General features: G+C 37.3%; 1 protein-coding gene and 1 pseudogene across 4 annotated transcripts in view; both read left to right on the top strand.

Moving 5' to 3' along the window:
• Nucleotides 1-23,549, top strand: part of MYOCD (myocardin) — an 83,872-nt gene that overhangs the window by 27,085 nt on the left and 33,238 nt on the right. For 2 of the 4 annotated variants that reach the window (XM_016158085.2, XM_016158086.2), the window contains exons 2-5: nucleotides 5,670-5,735; nucleotides 15,509-15,564; nucleotides 16,554-16,629; nucleotides 19,219-19,380. In XM_016158085.2, the coding sequence (XP_016013571.2) occupies nucleotides 5,670-5,735; nucleotides 15,509-15,564; nucleotides 16,554-16,629; nucleotides 19,219-19,380 (360 nt within the window). Of the gene's footprint in view, nucleotides 1-4,983; nucleotides 5,736-10,632; nucleotides 10,677-15,508; nucleotides 15,565-16,553; nucleotides 16,630-19,218; nucleotides 19,381-23,549 lie in introns of those variants that run through there. The other 2 variants (XM_016158087.2, XM_036223201.1) reach the window with 2 other exon arrangements.
• On the top strand, nucleotides 11,910-12,025 carry LOC118604881 (annotated as a pseudogene).

Here is a 23,549-nt window from a genome sequence, read left to right as displayed (position 1 = left end):
TTCTATTAATGCCAGAGAGTCAGAGAGAGGAAATAAAAGTGAGCAAGATGATGAAAGAAGTGACCTTGATGAGTTAATAACTCAGCTACTTCTATTCACTCCTGTTTCTGTCTTCTGCCTTTCCCACATCACTCTATACACCACGTCACCCCTGTGTCTTCAGTACCCTGTTTTTACAAGATTTCTACAAGTTCTTCTTTCCCAATTTGCACCATCTCTCCCCAGAGACTGGCAGTCCTGGGCATGGCCAATGTTTAAGGCAGCAATGACATTTTAAGTTACTTAGTGCTCCCACTACAACTTAAAAGCTCCCTTTTCTTCTTCAGATTCTATAAACAGAACCAAACAGGTTCCAATCATTATCAATATAAAACAGAAAAATATTTGATAGCCTTGTATAGTTTAGGAAGTGCTTAACTCATTAACTCTATCCCAATAACCCTGTGAAATTATTATTATAATTTATTATTAATATATACAGATAAGAAGGCTAGGACTCAAAGACATAGTGACTTGCCTGAGGTTACACAGCTTAGTGAAGCCAAAGTTGAGTCTGTACTTTCCATTCCCAACACCCTTGCTCCATCAAGCTGCCTCCCTTCTGGATCAAGAAAGATTTTCCCACCAGCTCTGGGTGTGTAGCAGAAGTGGCTGTCTATGTGATAAGAGAAATGTCACAATGTCCTTCAATCCTGATATTTCCCACATCTTAACCTGAAACTCTCAAGAGACTGGTACAGTTGCCCTTGGTCCTCTTGCGGGTGGCTCTGCTTCCTCTCTGGGGTACAGGCAAGCGACATGTTCTTGTTGCAACCCAGTGGTATGTAGAGATATCTTAATCCTCATTCTTGAGTTGGGTACCCAGTTCCAACCCCAGCTGAATTCAGGGAACCTATTTCTGGTCCTGTGCTATACTTGATCCAGAAGTTTCTATATATTCTTTAAGAACCTTAAGCAGAGGGTTACTTCTATGAATGGTTGGGGTCGACACTTTTGATTATAGAATATTAAGGAATATGTTCCTCTTCTTTCAGGTAGGTAATGGTTGAGGTGGTGGTGGAACTTTCTACTCTGGTCTTGAAAGTCATTGTGGGGGAGGGAAGAGAAACAGGTTAGAGCAGTCAAGAAGCATTTTTTTGAAGGGTAATATAAGAGTCTCCCTACTAGACATGAAAATCTATCATACAGCTAGAATAATTGAAGGAATGCAGTACTAAACAAGAATAGCCATAGAAATGAGGAAATCAGAATCAAGAGTCCATAACTTTTAAATAAAGAGGTAAATTGAGTGCAAACCTGTGACTCCAGATTCTGAATGAAAGATGTGAAAATATATTCTAGAAGCTAACAAAGTCTGACACCCCAATGCCAGAACCATAAAAGAATATATTGAGTTGACATGAGAAAGGCACCAAAAACTCACTTTCTTTCACTACCCAGAGATGACCATATGGCATCAGAAGAAGTGAAGAAAAAGCTACACGAATACCTATAATTTGCAGGTGGTTAGAACTAGGAGTGGGGGGAAGGCATGGGCCAAAAGAGCAGTGCTCTACTCAGAGTATTTTTAGCTACAATGAATCAGTGGAGGTTTGCCAAGAGCTCTGGGGACACAAAGGGCCACAGCAAGCTGAAAACAGTGAAAGAGATGCTGCTCAGCAAAGCACAAAAAGATAGTCAGAGAAGGAGGCCAGGTAATAGCTGAGATCAGCTGTGCCCAGAAAGAATGTCCACTTTACCAAGCACAAGGTTTCTGTCTGAAGCATTAGTGCTCTCCTATGTGCAGGAGAAAGCAGCCGTGGAAATGGATGTGGTCATTCAAGCCTCACCTCTAGCATCAGAGCTTCGCTGAACCTGGAGAAGAAGCCACCCAGAGCCAGATTCCACTGCCAAGACCATCCTGGCCTTGGCTTTCTGGCTATTCTCTTTAGGCTTGGAGCACTGAAGTGACAGTCAAGCCACCAGCTTCAGTGGAGAGAAGGATCAGAGCAGCTTTCAAGTAATAATAGCAACAAGGCCAAGGGCAGTGGGTAATCCAGCCACATTTCACTAGTGAGAAGAAATCAGAACAATCTTTCAGGAGAGCTATTTGCCTTTTGTACCAAAAGCCTACATATTTGATACTTTCTGTAACAAAGCAATTTCATTTCTAACAGTGTATCCTAAAATAATATCGAAGATGTATCCATTGCTGTTTTTCATAGCAACACATTGGCAACAAACTAAATACCCTAGAATGGGCATTTGGTTCAATAACTTATAGAATAACCAAAAAGTAAAATACTATACAGTTACTAAAATAGTATGTTTTGAAGGGTATTAAATAACATGGGAATATATCTGTGATATATTACTAATAGAAAGCAGCTAATGAAAGAAAAGTTATAATGTAATCCCATATAAACATATGGGGGAAAGGATCTCGAGTCTGCAAATCAATATTAATAATTGTTATCTGTGGTTCAAGGATAAGTATTTTTTTCTGAAAGCTTTTTTATATTTTGCATTGTGTTTCTACACTGAGTACATATTGATTTGGCTTTCCATCCCTTTATCCCTTTGTATTACATTATAAGAAAATAGTTCAGCTCAATCTTCTAGCTTATTAATTCATTTTTAACTATATTTATTCCATTATATTCAGCCATCCATTTGAGTTTGTTTATTTTCCTAATTTAAATTTTACTTTGATCTTTGGGATTTTTAAATTTTAAAAATTTAGTAAAATACACATAAAATTTACCATCTTAACTATTCTGAAGTATACAGTTTAATGGCATTAAATACATTTGCATTGTTTCTCTTTCAGAATTGAAACTCGGTACCTATTAAACAATACTCCTCGTCCCCTGACACCCTAGTCCCTGGCAATCACCATTCTACTCTCTATGACTTTGACTACTTTAGATACCTCATATAAGTTGATTCATACAATATTTGTCCTTTTGTGACTAGTTTATTTCACATAGCATAATGTCCTTCAAGTTTCATCCATATTGTAGCATGTGTCAAAATTTCATTACTTTTTAAGTCTGACTAATATTCTATTGTATGTATATCAATATTTTGTTTATCTAATCATCTGTCGATGGACACTGTGTTACTTCAAACTTTTGGCTATTGTGAATAATGAACATGGATATACAAGTATCTCTTCAAGTCTTTGTTTTCTCTTCTTTTGGACATGTACTCAAAAGTGGAAATGCTAGATTCCCGGTAGTTCTATTTAACTATTTGTGTGTGTGTGTGTGTGTGTGTGTGTGTGTGTGTGCGCACACACACACTTATAATATATATGTATATACATACATACACACATATACACACATATACACACATTACACACACATATACACACACATACACACACTAATGGGTGTGAGATGGTTTAGTTTATTTTTAATTATTGACTATTCTCTTGCTTATTTCCAAGAAGGACCTTGTCATTTGTTAACATTGTAACATTGAATATACATTTTTGTGGTAAGCTTGGAGTCTTTATTTCATGGTGCTGACATTCCTCTCAGGTTAGGTGATTCTCAATGGTACCCCCACAGTGTGCCCTTGTGTATACCAATTAGACTGTCTAATACACAGGTGAGCACAGCTTGCAGGGAAGGGACATGACATTCATGTTTTGATCTGGTTTCAGGGATTGGAAGAGAGGCACAAGATGACCAGTAGCTGGTTTCAGACAGTGAAGGAATCTTAACCCTCTTGGTACTGCCAACAATCCAGAAGCCTGCTCCTGTGTCCCCCAAGATGCCGTATTTTCTGCCCCCACCTGAAGATAAACAATCCCATCGCTCATAACCAGTGTCTGGTCCACTGTGGATTGGGGTACAGAAGATGGTAGAAGTTGACCTCTTGCTTTGGTACCCCAGATCACAGACCTGTTAGATTGAGCCTTAGATCCCCTTCTGCCCCAGTGCAAGGAGGATTCTTGGCACAGCTTTTAATTACTCACCTGCATATGTCTTTGGGGTGCAGTTTTCCAATCCAATTCCATATTCGTTTTACGTCTCATAAAATACTTACAGTTTTTTTTAACTCTTCATTAAGGAATATTTTAAAACAGATACAAATAGAATAGTATAATGAACCTCAATGCACCCACCACCACTCGAGCTTCACCTCATGAATACTCGCATTTCAATGAGAGTCTCCCATTCGCTCTTCCTATATTATTTTGAAGCAAATACCAGGCATTATGTCATTTCATCCACAAATAGTTAAGCATGTATTGATAAAAAATAAAGATCTTAACAGATCACAGAATACTAATATCATATTAGCAATAATTATTTAATATCATCAAATACCTACCTAGTTAGCATCAAATTTGCAATTGCCTCACAAATTTTCTATTGTTTTTATAATTTATTTATTTTTTCTAATCATAAGATCATTTTATTCATAAAAGAATCTTGAAATTATCTCTCTTTGCAAGATGATCATTAGTACAATGAAGTGAATAAGGGCACAAGTAAGAATATGGAGGATACGATACATACAAAGCACTAGCACAATCCCTAGTTCATGGTAAATGGTAAGTGCAGCTGAAGTAGTTGCTGTTGTTATAGTTTTGGTTATTGTAACCAAGTTTTTTTCACTTTACCCCTACAGTGCAGATACCATAGATTATTTATAGTTTTGAACCATTGAGGAATCTCCTTTTTCAGTGTAGGTAAATGTCTGCTTTTTCTGTCCTTATTCTGAACAACTTAAACTCAGGAACCAAGATGAAAAATACAGAATTTCCCTGAGAAAATGGAATGTCTATAAGGGAGAGGATAAGTGTGGAAAGACAGAATTTGTTTGGAGTACAAGGGTGAGGTAAAGGCAAAAAATCACAAACACTACACACACACATAATATATACATTATATACATATACACATATACACATATATACACAAATACTATATATGTATATATATATATTATATATACTCTATTGTGCTATGGATACTAACATAAATTTTTATAATTTAGGAGTATAGTTTGGACAATTTACAATGCTTTAATTTTCTAAGCAACTCGCGACACCAGTAACCCCTCTTTGAATTTACAAATGGATTCCAGCGTCTCACAATACTGCCACGTTTTGACGATTTATTTTCTAGGCACCATGCTAAGCACCCTGCATACATTGTTTCTTCAAACTTTATATAGCAACTCGACAAAGTTGGCCTTGTGTCCACCAGCAAACGAGAAAACTGAGGGTCAGAAAGGTCTTGCTCAGAGTTACTCAGCTATGAAGGGGCTAGAGATGGGATTTAAACCCATGTGAGACTCCAAAGCCAATGCTTTCTCTGCTGTTTCCCCTCTTGACATTATAGGCAAATTTCCAAAAGAAATCAGTGGCATTTATCTTCCAAGTGGCATAGTAGGAAGAGAGGGAGCATGATGCTATGAAAATAACATTCATCTCGAAGAGGAGACAAATGTTCTCATCATAGGTTGTTACTCAACTTACTGCAAAACCCTTCAACACCCTTAACTTCTCTTATCCTTCTTTCTCCGTGTCTACAACAGAAATAAAAATATATCTTATACAACTGTTGTAGAAATAAAATGGAAAGAGCTATGCCAAAAAGTATAATGTAAACATAAGTGATTGAAATCATATTTAGCCTAACTAACAAGCTAACATTTCCTTTTCTAAGTTTTGCAGTTACGACTTCAACAGAGAAGGACCCAGGAACAACTGGCTAACCAAGGAATAATACCACGTGAGTAGCTGCATCTCCTATTTACTAATGTATTACCATGGAACCGTGTGATTTTGAAGCTGGAAAGCACCTCAGAGGTCATTTACTCTGAGCCCATGGATCCTTGTAGAACCTGTATTAGCATAAATTCCAGACCTTGAATGTTTTGCCCCAAGTTCTACTCACCCTCAAGGGTTTTTAATGATACAGGTTGTACTTAAAATTCTGATGTACTAGGTTAGTTTTAGTGTAAACACAATTTACTATGGGCCTCTGTCACCATTTTCTTACTTTTAAAATTTGATATAATCACTATTCTTTCCAAAAGCATCAATCATGTCATCTTTTTCTCACTTCCTCGGTTTCGCTTCTGTTTGAGGTACTGTACTCCACAATTAATTGAATGTTATCACATGCCTCTTTTCTAGATTACTGAGTAGCTATACCATTCTAGCATAATTGGTATAAAATTGAATTGCTGGCCATGATTTGGGTCAAAGAAGAAGGATTCTCGTATCTTTTAGAAGATATATTTGAAATTTTCTACCAATTTAGCAATTAAAGCTAACTCTTGGTGATCCATAGAAATAGCTAAAATGGTTCTCATAGAAAATATGACCCAAACAAAATTGAAAAATTAAGAACCATAATGACTCTTGCAGAAATCCCCGTCATGAGTAGGACTTCAGAGTTTAGTATGAAACAAGCGGAAATTTACCCTTGATAAAATGGCCTGCAGTTAGTAATATTAGAGCTCCATGATCCACAGAGTTTAAGTGTAGTCTGTGCTTCAGAGCCAAAGCAGAACTAAGACTTTTTCAGGCCTTTTACTTTGTATTTCAAAAGCAGCATTTTGTTTTTGTTTCTGTTTTTAATGGCTGAGCCAAACAGTAAACAAACAGATGACTTTATAGTGGAACAACTTTTTTAGAGGTTTGCTAAGCACAAAAGAAACAGCTCACCCAGCTCCTGAAAAGCTACCTGAACAACATGTACAACGATGAGAAACCAAAGGAGCAAGACTGTGTGTGACCTGTTCATCTCAGCCAGCCCACCGGTGGAAGTGCTTAAGACAGTGGAGAGACCAAAGGCCTGCAGACTGCAGGTCAGATGAACAGAACTTCACGCAAAGTCAGCCAGGCCAGTCTTTTTAGGAATCCTGTCACTAATATGTAGAATCTAATTTGTTTAACCATTATCTTGAAGAATCATTCACTAAGATTGCAGACAGGTACAGATCTACTAGGATCCTTTCAGCAGACCACAATCAACACCAAGCACCCTTAAATATGTGATGAGCCATCAATTTGAATAGTATTAAAATCATCTATCCCCTCACTAGTGTTTCTCCTCCTTAATTCTAGAAAGGCAAGTGTACTTGGTAGAATCAGGACCTTTCAGTCAGCTCAAACTGTTCACAATCGATTTAAAGTTCAACCTCTATGCTTAAATTGTCTGAGCCTGGATCTTGCAGCAGGCATTTGGATGAGAATAAACTTTTTATTTTTAGGTTAATGGGATTAAATTTCTTGGGATCAGTAAAAACACCTAATAAAGATAGGAATTAATCCTGTTACATTTTTAAATAACACCTCTGTGTAAGTTGTGTGAATCAAATGTTCATTCATGCAGTAGGGTCCAATTGGTGGGGATATATCTTGTTATCCAGGATCTCCAAAATTAAATAATGTGCATATTAAATGAAATACTGCTTGACAGATATTTTGTATCCATAGTCCATTGTATTATTAAGATAATCACTGAAACATGTTCTATGAGTAAGGAAATTATTCTCTCTTTTAGTTTAGAAAAATGACAAGTTAGCAAAATGATAAAGGTTAATTAAGCATCACCTTGTTTCCCTTAGTCGTCAGCCACCTCCTCTCAACCATGCTTTCCAAAGGTATAGATTCTGCTGTGGAAAAATATCAAAGCCACAGCAGGTGCACTCTGCAGGCCCAGACTAGACAAATCTTGACTACATAGCTCTTCTCAGAAAGCTAGACCCAGGAGAAATCTCTTCAACTGCTGAAAGATTAGGGGCAGGGAGGAGATGGCCAGCCTCTTCAACTCAATTAGAGACTAAACATGCAATCTAATGCAGTGCAGAGCAGCCTGTGTTCACTCAGGAACCTAAGAGTACGTGTGTAAATGTAAGTCATGGAGAAAAGGAAAGAGGTGCTAACAGTCGCAAGGTTTTTTCAATTCAATCAAATCTAATACATTTCATTATAAACCAGACTTATATGCAGGGTAGCAGGCCATATGCTCTAGGCAAACCAGTGAGCAAGACAGTTGTTCAAGGAAACTCAAGATTTTAGGAGAAAAGGTGATGAAAAACACACATAAGTGTAATTCAAGGTGGAACTTGTTACATTCCACAATAGAGCTTTTTATTTCTTCATTCTATTATTTGAATTTTTTGAATTTTTTGAAACAGAATAAAAGAGGAGAAGGTAGAAGGAAGGGGATAGAAGTGATAGAAGAAAAGTTGATAGTCCTTAGAGATCATCTAATTCTGTAATTTTAATTTTTTTAATTGTTAAATATATCTTATATTGTGTATGTATATACTGGCTGAAACAGGGAGGGGGAGCCTCTGCCTTACTTACTTTACTCAGTCCCCCTAATCCCTCTGGACTCCCCCTCATTATCCTTTCCAGAGAGCTAGTTCTCTTCAAAATAGGATTTGAAAACACCTGACCTAGTCCAAGCCGTTTTCTTTAATGTTCGCAAAACTGAGGTTGAGGAGGCCTAAGAGATTTTTCAAATGCTCCCAAGCCAGGTCCCAATGTAGTTCTGCTTTCTGCAAATTTGAATTGTGTGAATTTAAGTGCATACACAATAAAATTGTTAATAAATATCTCACTTTATCGATAACATTTGAAATCATTGCAATCCTCCCCCAAATTTTAAAACATTGTGAATTACCTAAAGTGGAGCTGGTGGCCAAGTGAATTGTTAATTGTCTTTATGTTATCATTACACAGCACTACTGTTTTTAGCTGGTCAATAGAAACACCTGCTATCTTTTGGCAGAATTCATCTTGAGTTTGACCTTAGGTTACATCTCAAGGGCTCATCTATTGCAAAAATGCAACTCCCTCCTATTGTGCATTTTGGCAGAGCCAATACCAGAGCCTGTGTCTTCTGATCCCTACACAGGACTCTTTTCTAAAATATTCAAAAGGAATTACTTGAATTTTTAAAGCACTTAAATTTCTACTATAAAGCATTTTGTGGCCAAAAAATTCCATTGGAGATAGATGAGAGAGAGAGAGAGAGAGAGAGCTGAATAGAATAGAATAGAATAGAATAGAATAGAATAGAATAGAATAGAATAGAATAGAATAGAATAGAATGAAAACAAAACAAAACAAAAAGAAGAAAAAAGAAATACCAATGACAAACCAATGTTTTTTGAAATGACTTTAGATTCTACATCATAATCTACGTTTCACCATGACCAAGGTTCAATGAAAAATTCCACTAAAGTCAGCTATATGGCAGATCTCACTTCAGCTGCATGCCAAATTAATGGTTAAATTGTAAGGTTTCTCACCCACTGACTCCAATGAACCAAATTATGTGTAATTTTCAGTTGACTAGTAGAACTAGTCCAAATGGATTGAATTTAATTCCTTCCGTCTTGGTCATGCAAACTGCAGGTTTTGAGGTTGCCAATGAGTAACAAAGAGTCCATAGAAAGCAACTAGGGACAAATTCTCTTTTACGATCCTCTTAATCATTTCTCTTAAGCATTTACTCAATTCTTACTGGCATAAATTATGGGTTTAGGATTTCCTATCGATTGCTTTGAATGAATTTAAAGACATTGTTCCTTGACATTTAGTCAAGGAGGGGAGGGTTTTAAAGCCAGCACCAACCCCCTAGAATAACTTTAAACAGTGGGAAAAGGGTTCTTGGGCCAGGAGCATGGGCTCTGCCAGATCCTAAGATTGCTTTTACATTTATAATATCAGTTGTGGAATTCACACTTCCAAAATAGTCATGAAATCTCAGTGAAATATCTTCTTGAAGTTAACTTAGAAATATTTAAGAATTTATTGTTTGAACTTATCTCCAAAATCTTATCTATGAATCTCAAAATGAAGATTTCAAATTGCCTACTTTGTCACCATCAACTAGAATTCAAAGGAAATGGTTTCATTGCCCCTCCCTTTCAGGTTAAAGGTTACAAGAGGACATCAAGGTTCTCTACTTTCTCATGTCTGTAGGACAGAGCCAACTTCCTCCCTTCGTGAACCTATGGGGCTTGGATCTGTTCATCATTTCTCATGCATATTTTCTCACCTACATTTTTTCCCTCAGGGTATTACTCCCCTGTGTAGAATCTTAACTGACACCATTTTATTCCAACCACTTTAGAAGCCTTAGTGCAGAGGGATGATCAGATGCAGTAAACAATTAAAGAGCAATTCAGTAAATATTTTCGCTATCTGCTGTGAGGAAGGCCCTACAGACCACAGAGAGTCAGACATGAATTCTGTTCCAGTCTAGAAGGAGCCCCAAACTATCCCTACTTCATTGTCCCTGTTAACAATATTGGACCAGGTCATATTACTCCATGGAAGTCAGTATCTGGGAATACTGAAGAAAAATTAACTTTCTCTTTCCCTCTCCCTCTACTATAAAAGTGGGCTATTCTATATGAACCCAGGAGAGAGGAGGGAGCATTTGGCTTATTTTTCTGAAATATAGAAAATGAGATTACAGAACAGAAATAAACTGTGGGGGGGGGGGGGGTTGCGCAGAGAGACTGTAACTTCACAGACTCAGCTGCCACTGGCCAGAGGAACTGTCTGGGCAGCTTTGGTTCCATGATCTGATTAATGTCAATGAATTTAAAGATGCAATGAGCTGTCTATGAATGGTGCTGCCTTTATTTGTTTTGCAGACTAATCCAAGCCACAGCAGCCACATACTTACTGCAAAGCCTTGGTAAATCCTTGAATTCTGTGATACTCCTCCTGCATAGCAAGAAGAATGACTGGGGCAATTCCTGTACCCACACCACATGCAGCTTCATGATAGTTTTGAGAAGTTGACTGGGCAAAGCCTTTCTCCTTTTCCTCAGTGCATTCATTTGACTTGGCTTCTCCCTACAGCACCCTACCACACACTGTTGGCTGTTTGAGCAGAACACGTCACAAGGGTTCTGATCTGTCTGTCTCTTCCCTTCTTTTTAACATCTCAAATTCAGAGATAAGAAAAGGCACCCTGGATTTTCACGGCAAATCCGTTTGGGTCAAAAATCCTAAATTTCTTCTTTTCCCTCCCTTTTCTTTCAATTTTCTGGTTTCCTTTTCCTTAGAAACTAGTAAACCAATAACTACAGGCATACTTTGAATTTGTCTTTGTACCCTTCTGAGAAATTCAAAGTATTCATGTATGTTGCATCAACTTCTCCAAGTGCACAAGCCGGTGTTAAGTATTACAAAGCTACACTGGGAAAATGCGCTCTCTTCAGACCCCTAAGACTATCATTTGGGTACTGAATAGGCAATTTTTGCCAACCTAAAGAGAGAATAGAAATTCCAAAGCGTTATCACTTGTGCATGGCATGTATCCCATTTGCTTGGAAGAAAAACACTCATGATCCAATTTATCTTTAAAAGCGAGGCAAAGAAAGGACGAGCATTACTAAATCCATATTATAGTGGAAAACTAAAAGCACAGGAAAACTATCGGATTTGTTCAAGGTTATACAAAAAATAGATGGCAAAGCAAGGACAGAACCCAAATGAATGGTTCTCAAAATTTTAGTTACCTAAGACTTGTTAAATTATACCCATCACTGCTATAGATCTTATGTGTGAAATAGTTTTCTCTTCCTCCCAAAGAGCCCTATGTACATAAATTATTAACCAATATGTTTCTTTGACTAATTAATGGCTTAGAAATTTACCAGCCAGTGCTTTTTCATGAGAACAACCATTATTAAACCAAGTCGTTGCGATTCTAGGCAGCAACAGTGAAAAGTGACAGTTCCAGTCACCTAAGGAGCCTTTCTCTGAGCAAATAACCTTTTTGTTTTTCTTCAGTGTTTTTGAAATACTGAAAATCACTCCTAGAAATTATTCCTCAAACGTGGATCTGTAGTGTAGCAGTTAGCACATTTGCTTTACACGCAGAAGGTCCTGGGTTGACACCCCAGTGGGGCCATAGCCCATGGCCTATGGCCATGCCACCCTGAATAAGCCTGATGTCTGAACTCAGAAGCTAAGCAGGGTCAGGCATGGTTAGTACTTAGATGGGAAACCACCTAGGAAGACCAAGTGCTATAGGCATAAATAATAATAAGAAGAAGTTATTACTCGCTTTTTAAATTCTCGGATTCTCAAAGACCCTAACTCAGGATGCATTGGTTTTGTAACCTCCAGAGCAGCTGTTCTCAAACTTGTGTATAAGAATCACCTGGAGGGCTTATAAAACACAGACCCCTGGGTCCCTCACCCCTAGAGTTTTGGATTCTGTAGGTCTGGAGTGGGGCCCAAGAATTGGCATTATGACAAGTTTCCAGGTAATGATGCAGATCTTAATCCAGGGGCCACACTTTGAGAACTATTGCTCTAGCCGCTGCCCCAGGGCACTATCTCTTTGATTGTGCCTCTTGGTTCTTATCTGTAATATGAAAGGAGCTGTGTTCTCTCCTTCTAAGCTTGAGAATGAGCGACCCCATGAGAGAAGATAGGCCCTACCTCAGGCACAGCCCTGCCTCTGCTTTCAGAATTGCCACCAACGCCAGCCCCTACCCTGAGCTAGAAAGTCCTGTGCTTCACTGATTCCTCAGTGCCCCATGACCTGCGTTCTGCTTTTTTGGGCTCCTGTTGGAAACGCGAGGTTAGAGTGTTGAGCAGGGGACTGCAGGAAGCCTGTTCTTATCTGGAGATCTTTTTTTGAGCTCTAAGTAAGCAAATGTTTATACACACATTTGACCCAAATTAGAGCTGCAGGGACAGAAATAGGAATAGCCCATAGCTAATCTCTGAGGTGAGAACATGAATTCCCTTGTGAGAAGCAATTAATCTTCCTCCAAGGAGAATGAGTTACATGTGTGGTTGACTGAATTTACAATCGTATTTTAATTTGAAATCACATTGACTTATTTTTAAAATTTAATATTCAAATTCCTTTTTAATCTTAAATGTCAATGTCCCTTAAATACAAAATTTTGCCATTCAATCTCCCAAGGGCTAACAACAAAAGAGGTCTTTTATGTAATTTCCAAAAAGCCAACTTTGGGGGCCTGGTACATTATGGTTTCTACTGGCCCCTAGGAGAGGTGGCCAAAACCCACATTCTCTGGAGTCACAGAAAAGGTGAATTTCAGTCGCAGGACCATGGCAGGCTAGTTTTCCACAGTGTCACCTCAAACCAGTGCCCTATAGAACATCTCTTAAGCCTTGAGGATAAAAGCATGTGGTAAAATACTGTGTGTGGACCTCTTTGACTTTCTTCTCGAGTCCTTGCTAAACAGGCATAGCTTCTCCCACCCTGTGTTAGAAGGTTCCAGAAGACCTTTGTGCTCTTGGCATCAGGGAACTGGATTGTATGAATCATTTCACAGGGGAGTTGTTAACACCAAGAAGTGATGAATTATAGCTCGACAAGCTAACATACAGGAAATGCAATGTTTCTTAGAACAATTAATAAGCTCCGCTAAAAAGAGTTTGAAGAGCCTCAGAGACAACAGAACCAGATAAATTCCTCTTAAGTCTTAAGCCCAATTAAGACCAATTGAGTTTGAAAAGTAAGAACTATTTCAAGATACATTCACACTGTTCCCTTAAGGGGTTGCTTCTTAGGGAAGTGATGTATTACTTTTTAACCACTACGATCAATTCCTTTTCTGTATTATGTAAGTGGTTAAGCCACACAAATGTATAATGTCTAATTAGATGAACACCAGAGTGTAGGACACAGCTGAACACCTCTCAGCTCAGATGGTACAGATTCACCAGGGCCCACTGGACTTCAAGCAGACTTGTAGCATCCAGTAGCCTGGAGAAATGGGAGTTGCTTTGAGCAGTCCAACAATATATGATCAAATGCAGGAAAAGGCAAGCCTCCTTACTAAGGATGGTGACCAGACCCAAATCAGAGGAAATGCACAAACAACGCAGTAGAACTTCGCATTTCTTCAGGTGATTTCTAAGAGCACCCGAGTGGGGGCAAATGGGGAAGACAGGGAAGGGCTATTTGAAATGTCAGGTTTTGCAAAGAAACACATTTTAAGAGTAAAAACAGCCAAGAAAAACTGTGTTAGATCAATAGGAAATGTGATATTCAAACAACATATTCAAATTTTTTTTTTTTTTTTTTTTTTTGGATAAGAAAGGAAGCCTCTTAATCTCTGCACAAAGGACAAGGATGCTTGTTCAGTATACTTGGCACACAGCAACCAGCCCAAACTATTCTGCATTTCCCTTTGGTCAACATTATTAATGTTGGAGTTGAGCAGGGAGATTTAGAGAGGGCATGCTTAATACCTTCCCAAGCAGTGTCTCCAATAGAGGAAGACATGGTTGAACAGCTACCAGGATTACAATGGAATTTGCTTGAAGTCCAGCATGCCCTTTTGAAAATTGCTCAAATTTAGCATGATCTTAAGGATCGATTGAGGGATGTGCACATACACACACACATACACTGCCCCAAGTGTCAGTCTGGCCAGAAACCCAGTTTTTTATGTTAGCCAAAGTTTGGAAAGAGATTTCATTGCCTGCAGCTTAAGAGTGGACATCTGTTAGAGTGACAGCAGAACTTTGGATCATGTGATTTATCAACTTGTCCAAACTTACAATTCAGAAAAATAAAATATTCAATGAAAAGTGATTGTGACTCCTGATTGAGATTGTTCCAGAGGATCAGAAAAACTAAATTTTTAAAAAAGTAGAATTTTGTTGAATGAAGGCCTACCTCTATGCTAAATCAAAAGAGTTTACTAAATCGTCGTAAAGAGGAACTAGTGAGATAGTGAGGAGGGAGAATAGTGAACAGCGGAAACAGTGGAAGCTGGCATTTGGTCCAGGTTGTTTACAGCTGCTGTGCACTACGACTGACCAGTGTCTGTGTCTACTAGTTGTTCATATTTTGAACATCACACCTTGAAAGAAGTTAGGCTGTCAGAGGACCTAAGCTCCTAACCCTAACTGTGTGACCCGGGCAAGTCAGCCAATTTCTGTGGGCCCCAGTTTCTCTATTCTGTTCAAGGTCGGAGTTGTATTTCACTATCTCCAAGGTCCCTTCCAGCCCTCAAAGTCTGATTCTGTGCTTCTCACTCAACACCCTTAGTTGCATGTTTCTACCAACCAGCCATGTACCATATCCAAGGTACGAGTTCCTTCCTACAATATGGGACCCCTTTCCTACAGACCACAGCCTCCACCCAGCAAGGACAAAGCACAGTCAAAGAGGGTATTACCCCAGTCTACCCCTCCTCTTCAAACTAGAGCATTACTCTGTCCCCAGTTTTCCACTACTCCCTGTATTTCCTCAAGAACTTGGAATGCCCTGTCGCCACCATTTCTCTTCCTGTCGCATCTGCCTCTGCCGTTCTTCCTGTATAGGCCTGAATTCCACCTTCCTCTGTATCCTGTGGCTTCAGGAAAACTGGTGTCTTTCAGGCCTTTGCTCTTTAATTGCTTGTGGCCTAATAAAGGCGACCACATTGGTATTGTGCACAGCTCAGCAAGCTCACCAGCAAATCCTGCAATGCTGCTCGGGGCCCCTCAGCCCATTCTGCTCACATCTTTGTTTTTCTGTTTCAGCACTGAAAACCGCAACCGTATTCCATGAGCAAAGAAAACATTTGGATAGTGACAAGGTAATGTTTTCCAAACTGCCCTCTTTCTGAACTTAGACTCCAGGGTATGGGTATCTGCATGCTAAGCTTTGACTAAAGCAGGTAGAATTTCTACAACAAACTTAACCAATTTGCTGGTTCCCTACCCCCACATCATATAGAATCTTATGCCTAGGAACTGAAAACTGTGGAAATGGGATCAACTACATTAGCTTTGAAATTGCTATTTTTTAGCTTAAAAAAAAAAATGCCCCCAATCCTTCTGATACGGGAGAGGTCACTGCAAGGATGAAGCAGAAGTCAAAAATTATTTTAAAAGGGAGGCAAAGTTGGTGTGCAAAGTACCTCACCTTTCATTATAGTCCTTTCTTAGCAACAATCAGATTTTTAAAAAATGCAAACCAGTGGTCCGGTTGGGCCTGTGGATACAGAGCTTATTCTGCAGTTACTTAAGTCAAAGAGTGTATTTCTCTTTCTGTTTCTGGGTTGGGTTGGGGAGGGGGCATTTGGGGGGGGGGAGGAAGTGGCATATATTCTACATCTTTGTGGCAAATCTCTGCCATCTGAACTTATCAATAATATAAATACTATTTAGCAAGCATCAGAGCTAAAAATGAGAAAAAAATGCGAAGGAGGTGTCTTTTCCTTGAGATTTATTTGTCTAAGAGTTCTAGTCTATGGGAAGAGAAAGGAGCAGAGCTTGGTAACGCTTGAAAGGTGCTCATGAGAGCCTGAGAGAACAACTTTTGTTATCAGAACAAGAGTTGTCCCCTGATGTCGATCCAAGCTTTTTACCTTTTTTTTCTTATTTTTCCATCCTAAAATTAGTAGAGAGGCTTTTGTAAATGTCTCTGCATCAAAGCACAGGCCAAGGACATCTGCATGTTTCATTTGTCATAAATAGAATACTCTTCCCCTTTAAGAGAAATCGAGTTTCTTTTAAAATTAAAACTGTGTGATTCAACTGTATGTGGTCTATAACAGAAGTTATTCTGTGTTTGCGTCTACAGACTGAAGACGGCCTGAAGCGCAAGGTCAGAAACAGGTTGGACCGTGCTGACTTGGTTAATATGCACATACTCCAGGGTAAGAGTGCACAAACTCATACACCAGGACACTGCCAAATGAGGGGCTATTTTGCAAGAGTTACTTGTTTCTGTACAGTTGCTAGGTCCTCCTAGAATGGGTTCCCTGCCATTAGAAAGTGGTACTTTTGAGCAGTCATTTAGCCACTTTAGGCCATATAGACAATCAAATAGGGATGCCATTTAATGGCTGAGAAGGCATCAGACTTGGGTTCCAATCTTAGCTGTGCCACTTTCTAACTCTCTCTGAGCACAAATGAAATGTCCGATATATATCAAATTCCTTTAAAACGTCTCCCTTCTTTAGCCCAGTAATAAATTTCTAGTATAGGCATACCTGGAAGATATTTGGAGTTTGGTTCCAGACCACCACAATAAAGCAAGTATTGTAATAAAAAGTGAGTTGTAATCTCTTTGGTGGTAGGTCTTGCCTTCAATTTGTAAAATAAATGCTACATCTGTGAAACGTAGTAAAGCAAAGTGCAACAAAACAAGGTATGCCGGCATTTTATCGAAAGAAAATAACCAGACATACAAAGATTTATGTATAATTTTTAATATGGAATTACTTTAGATTATAAAACATTACAAAGGATGAAATGTCCAAAAATAGAGGATGGGCTGAATAAATTATGCATCGGCCATGTAAATACCTTGCAGCCACTACAAATAAGGCTTTAAAAGAATACTAATTTAATGAAGAAAGGCTTACAAGATGATATTTAGTGAAAAAAAAACTGTATTTACAATAAAATTTAGGGAATTTTATAGTCCGATTCTATAATGAAAAAAATACAACCCTAACAATACATATAAAAAATTACAAAAAATTAAGAAAGACACCCACCTATTAAAAACAGTTGAATCTAAGTGGAGACTTTCCCGTTGCTTTTATTTTCTTTTATATACTTTTTTCTTTTTAGCATTTTCCACATTTATGACAAAGACTAAGTAGCAATACTATAATCAAAAATGTTATTTGTTAAAACATTATGGTCTGGAATTAAAATATCAGGCTGTGAACCACAGTGGCCTCTGGTTCAGTTGTGTGTCTCTATCAATTCCCATGGAATCCCCTATTCTCCTCAACAGAAATTGGAAAATTAGCACCTTGGAGCACCAAGGATCTGCTGAATCCAAAATGACCACTGACCCCCAATTTTGAAAGCAGCAATGTGAGATTAAGGGCCAATGCTTGTAACTGCTAAAGGCAGTTATAGAAAAGGGGATCGGTAAGAACAGGAGGAGTTAAGAGGCTTTATACTGAGACCCGAAGATGAGTAGGGTGTTGGAATTGGAGATAATGTAGGAAGCACTCCAGAGTGGGGATAATAAGTAATAAAGGTACAAAGATGAACTCAGTAAGACATGAGGGACAGAAGGGAGACTAGGCTTGCCGAAGTGGTAGTTTGGGGATGGAGAATCTCAGGTCATGAGTTGGGGTAGATTCAGTTTGTGGAAAAGCTTACCAAGCCAGACCAAGAGACTTAGACAGACAGGAGCATCTTTCAGGGGGATACAAGAAAGGAGTTTTTCTGAAGCTTAATCCTATGTTGCTGTGCAGAGTGGATCAGAAAGATCCCTAAGGCAGGTGTCCAGCAAGAAGCCCTTGCAATGACCCCATGGGTGGTTAAGACAAGATTTAGGCTTCTGTACCCCCATTCTTTGGTTTGGAGTGCTGATTATTTTACCATCTCACATAAAATCCTTTGCAAATGAACCTTGTAGATAAGTCTGACCTGCTACCACATTTAGACATCACTAGACCTCTACTATATGGAGATTTCTAGATCAGACACGAGGCTTGGGTAAGTAGGTTGATTAATAGCAGAAAAATGGGGTTGAAAGGCTGATCTGTAAATATTTCACCTTCTAAATATCCAAAGTTGAGAGTAAAGTTGTAAACCCTTAAGGAATCTTAACTTACAGAGCTGCATTATAGCAAGACCTGGTCGACTAGACTCTCTTTTAAGTTCTTCCACAGAAATAAGTCAGGGCCTGACTGAAAGAAGAACATAGGAATGATTTAGGACTCTGTTAGTGACCTTCTGACCCACCAAATGATGAGAAACTGCCTGTTGGTAAATTCAATTTTTTACATCTTTCTGTTTGATTAAATAACTGTTTCAAAGTGATTTTTTTCTTTTACAACTATCTGGATATTTGAATCAGTCAGAATCACATCAACAAGTATAAAAGCCCTAATTATAATAATAGATCATATTTACTGCAGGCTCAGCCTGTACCAGGGAACATACCAACAGGATGTGCATCCAAATGCTGTAGCTTAGGGTCAGTGAGCAATGCAGGCCCATGGACTGTTGCTTACAGAATCACCAAATTGCACATTTTTTCAAAAACCTTCACAGAGCAAGTTTTTTTTAAATTTTCTGTGTGCCTGACACTCTATTTTCTTTATTTGGAAGTGTCTAGTCTTTGCTGCTAATCCATATGAAATTATGATCATTGCATTGAAAAATTGTTAGGATGGTAGAAACACAATGTAACACAATGTTTTGGTTACGAAAGCAAAAAAATAATAATAATAACATCAAATTCTAAACCGATCCTTTTAATTTCAACCCCTTAGCCTCCACTGCAGAGAGGTCCATTCCAACTGCTCAGATGAAGCTGAAAAGAGCCCGGCTCGCAGATGATCTCAATGAAAAAATTGCTCTCCGGCCAGGGCCACTGGAGCTGGTGGAGAAGAACATAATCCCTGTTGATTCTGCTGTGAAAGAGGCCATAAAAGGTAGTAGAACAAATGGCATTCTTCTCTCTGTGCTCTGAGATCTGTCAAGTTGGGGCCCTGGGTGTGAGGGACTCTCCCTGAACAAGAGTCATGCCATTGGTCACTTTCCCAGAATGTTCCCCATAACCAGAGGTCCTGGGAGTAAGGAAGAAATTCCTACTCACTCACCTTCCAAGGTCAGCTAAACATAGATCAATTTTGTTCTAGTCAAGCAGGTTGAGAATCTGACTTGATATAATCCTCAAAACATCACCTCTACAAGGTTCCATCACTTAGAGGAGTCATGGCCATCTTTAGCCTTCCTCCTTTAGAAGGAAATGAACTGGTAGAGCAGATAGAGCACTGGACTTGAATTAGACTTGAACTCTAAGCCCAGTTTGTCTGCTGTGTATGGGTCTTCCCCAGGTGACTTTACCTCTCTGAGATACCTACCCAACTCATAGGTTCTTAGAGTGAAGTTCAGATATTATAAGCATGTGAAAACTCTTTGACAACGTTCATGTATGTTAGCAGGTTAAAGTACTATCATAAACTGTAAAAAATCAACTTTTAAACAGTTGAGACAAATGAACCCAAATAGCCTGAGCATACTGAATTTATAGAGGTGGTGGGATGGTATCTGGGAAAACTATGGCAGAAGGAAGAAAGGGGAGCTTAACATCTCCATAAGCAAACTTATTTTCTTTCAATTATGCCCACAAAGAGCTCTAAGGATTATATATTTAATGAACAATACACATTTAAATGTTTTAACACATTGTCAAAAAGTATGTCAAACAGTTTTATCAAGCACTAAGTTCACTATTAAACTTATCATTAAGTGTACTATCCACAATCTAAAATCTTGCTTTCAGCCATTCAAAGGCCACAGGAATTTTGTGTTGGGAACCTGTAAATATGAAAATATCAATTCTAGTACAGACAATATGCTAACCTGTCAGTGCCCACAAATATGCTATTACAATTTACCCTCTTCTTCACTCTCCCCACTACACTAATTATCCTGTGCCTTCAAATTTGGACTAGCCTAATCAACTGTACACTATCTCCATCTTTACTCTAATAAGATTTAGGACCGAAAAGATTTCCATCAGGCATCTTTCCTCATTTCTTTGAACATTCTATTTCATGCATGTAAAATTATTATTGATTTTTCTATGACAGGCAAAAGATCTCACTTTGATTTGCATTCTTTGGTTTATGGTGAGATTATATTTTTCCATGTGATTTTGTATCACTGGCAATTTGTGGCTACTCCTCTTTTTTCTACTGGGCATTTTCTTCCCTTTCTGCTTTGCAAAAGCTATTTATATAGAAAAAAATGCTATTTATATAGAAAAAAAGCTATTTATATAGAAAAAATGCTAATTCTCTGTCTGTTACAGGCAGATATTGCATAGGCAGATATTGCATATCCTTTTACTAGTTTGTCCTTGACCATTTTTGTGTGTGTAGAGTGTATTTTACATATAGCAATTTTTAATTTCTATATATTTAAATCTATTAATCTTTTTCTTTATGATTTCCAAATTTGGTATTTATTGAAAATATTTCTTAGCTCAAGAATATAGTTATTCACCTATACTGTCTTCATTTTTATATTTTAATACTTAATGCATTTGAAATTATTTAAGTGCATGATTTAAGAGATAGGTCTAATTTTATTTTCCATAATTTTATTGATATATTTTATAATTTGTTTTAGTATGTGTCTTTGCAAGTTTCTTTACTTTGGTCTGATCTTTCTACTATTTCATGGCTACTCTCACAAGTCTATGCTGGGTGAAATTTAAAATCAGTTTGTCACATGCCAATTTCAATCTTGTAGAATTTTGTTTGAGATTGCAGTGAATTTATAGATTAATTTATGATGAATTCACATGTTTAAAATATATTATTTCTGAGGCAAAAATACAGTATCTCTGTCTCCCCACTTACTCATCTTTAATTTTCCTTATTAACATGCTTTTAAGTAAAATCGATTATTACTGACATATGGAAAACCTATTAATTTTGCACATTTATTTTGTAACTTCGAAGATTTTCTTAATAGTTTCAACATCTCAGTTGACTTTAGATAGTCTAGGCCCACAATCATATTGTCTGCAAATAACATTATGATTGTCTTCATTTTTTCTGCCTTGATGCATTGGCTGATACTTGAAAACAAACATAATTTTATTAATATAGTATATAATTAACATAATTTTTAAAATTATATATAGAATATTTGTAACATAAATTATATATTTTTTCATGTTTTATTTATAAATTATATGAATTTTGTACAAATTATGTAAATTATAAAGTATAATATACTATATTATACAAATCAAGTAAATATATTTTATTGTATATAAAATATTCACCTAGATCATGTAGATGTATATCATATGTAAAATTATATTTATGAATTATATAAAGCACATATAATTTGTATTATTTTATATTATGTAATAAATAACATTTTATTACATAATTTAATAATTAATATATTGCATAGTAGAAAATTATTATTCTTACACTGCCAGTGCTTCAAAAGCAGTATTATATTGTTATATTACCATGTCTGATGCTATGTTATTTTAATAAGATTTATTTTTGTTTCCTTTTTATCATAAACTGGGATTTCTCTAGTCATTTACTTCTATATATGACATTAGCTTTTGCTATATAGGTAGATATCATTAGGAAATATTTTTCTATCCTGTTCCACTAAGAGTAGTTTGTAAGATGGATGCTGTTTTTAGAATACTTTCAACATACATGAAAAGATAATCACATGAATTTTTTTTTGACCTAGTAATGTGGCATTGTGTCTTTCCTAATCATCTTGCATTTATGAAAAAAATCTTACATAGATTTTTTTCTAGAAATTGTTAATATTTTATTTGAGATTGTGCGTTTCTGTTGATTAATTGGAATAATGGTACCTGCTAAACAAACCACAAAATTTCAACAGCTTAACGTAGAAATGTATCTTATGATTTACCCTCTTCTTCATTGTCTCCCACCATGGAGAGGGGTTTTCTCGATGGCAAACCTATCAGGTACAACAGATTCCTTCAGTCTTACTGCTCCACCATCCCCTAGATCGGGAGTGGCAAACATTTTCTTAAAAGGTTAGATACTAAAGAAGCTAAGCTATCTAAATTGTCTGTCATAACTTCTTAGCTGTCATAGCACAAAAGAAGCCATAGTCAATAAGTAAAAACATGAGTATAGCTGTGTTCTAACAAAACTTTATTTACAAAAACAGACAACAGGCTCACAGACCATAATTTGCCAACCTGTGTCCTAGAGCCCCATTATCCTCTGAAGTGAAGGGGAAAGAAAGAATGAAAAGGCCTACACATATATTTAAAAGGGCTAAAACTGAACATATCGCTTCCGTTCACATTCTGTTGGGGTTATAGTACACATGGCTAGAAAAGTTATTTCCTGGCTGAACAGTGATTTCCCAGCAATCTTGCTATACTATGGAAGGGAGAACATAAATTTTGATAAATAGCTAGCCCTCTCTGCTACAATATTCATAAATAATATTGGTCTATGTTCTTGCTGTTTTGTATTTCTGAGGTTTAAATGTCAAGGCTATACATGCTTCACAAAATATGTTATAATTACCTTTCCATGTTTTTCCATGTTTAGGAAATATTTAAATATGATCAAAGTGATCATTTGTTTGAAAACATTGCCTAATAGAATTATAGAATCTTGGTACTTTTTTTGGGGTAGTTCTTTGATAGCTTTTCCTCAGTTTTGTCCATAGTTATTTGTGTATTCAAATTTTATCCTTAAGGTAATTTGTAGTTTACGTTTTTCTAAAAATTCAATGAATTTCAAAGTTATTAGCCTACAGTTGTATAAAGTATGGCTTACTATTGTTCTCAGCTTCTTTGAACCAGGAGTTATACTCCATTTTTCATTGCAAGTGTCATAATTTGTATATTCTCTCTTTCCTTCCTCTCTTTTTCATTACAGTCACTAGAAGTCTTTCTTTTTCATTGGTTGGTTTCTTTTCTTTTGTTGGTTTCTTTTCTTTTCTTGAATTCATTTAATTTTGCTTTAAGTCAAGGAAGGATAATCTCCATGAAAAGAGATGAGGGTCAAGAATATTATTTGGCTTCTGATGCAGAGGGAGAGAATGGAGGCAGAGGGATGGCTAA

The sequence above is a fragment of the Rousettus aegyptiacus genome, unplaced genomic scaffold (assembly GCF_014176215.1).
Source record: "Rousettus aegyptiacus isolate mRouAeg1 unplaced genomic scaffold, mRouAeg1.p scaffold_m13_p_6, whole genome shotgun sequence".
In the NCBI taxonomy this organism is placed as follows: domain Eukaryota; kingdom Metazoa; phylum Chordata; class Mammalia; order Chiroptera; family Pteropodidae; genus Rousettus; species Rousettus aegyptiacus.
Note: the sequence above shows the minus strand (reverse complement) of the source record. Positions and strands in the feature narration are given on the sequence as shown.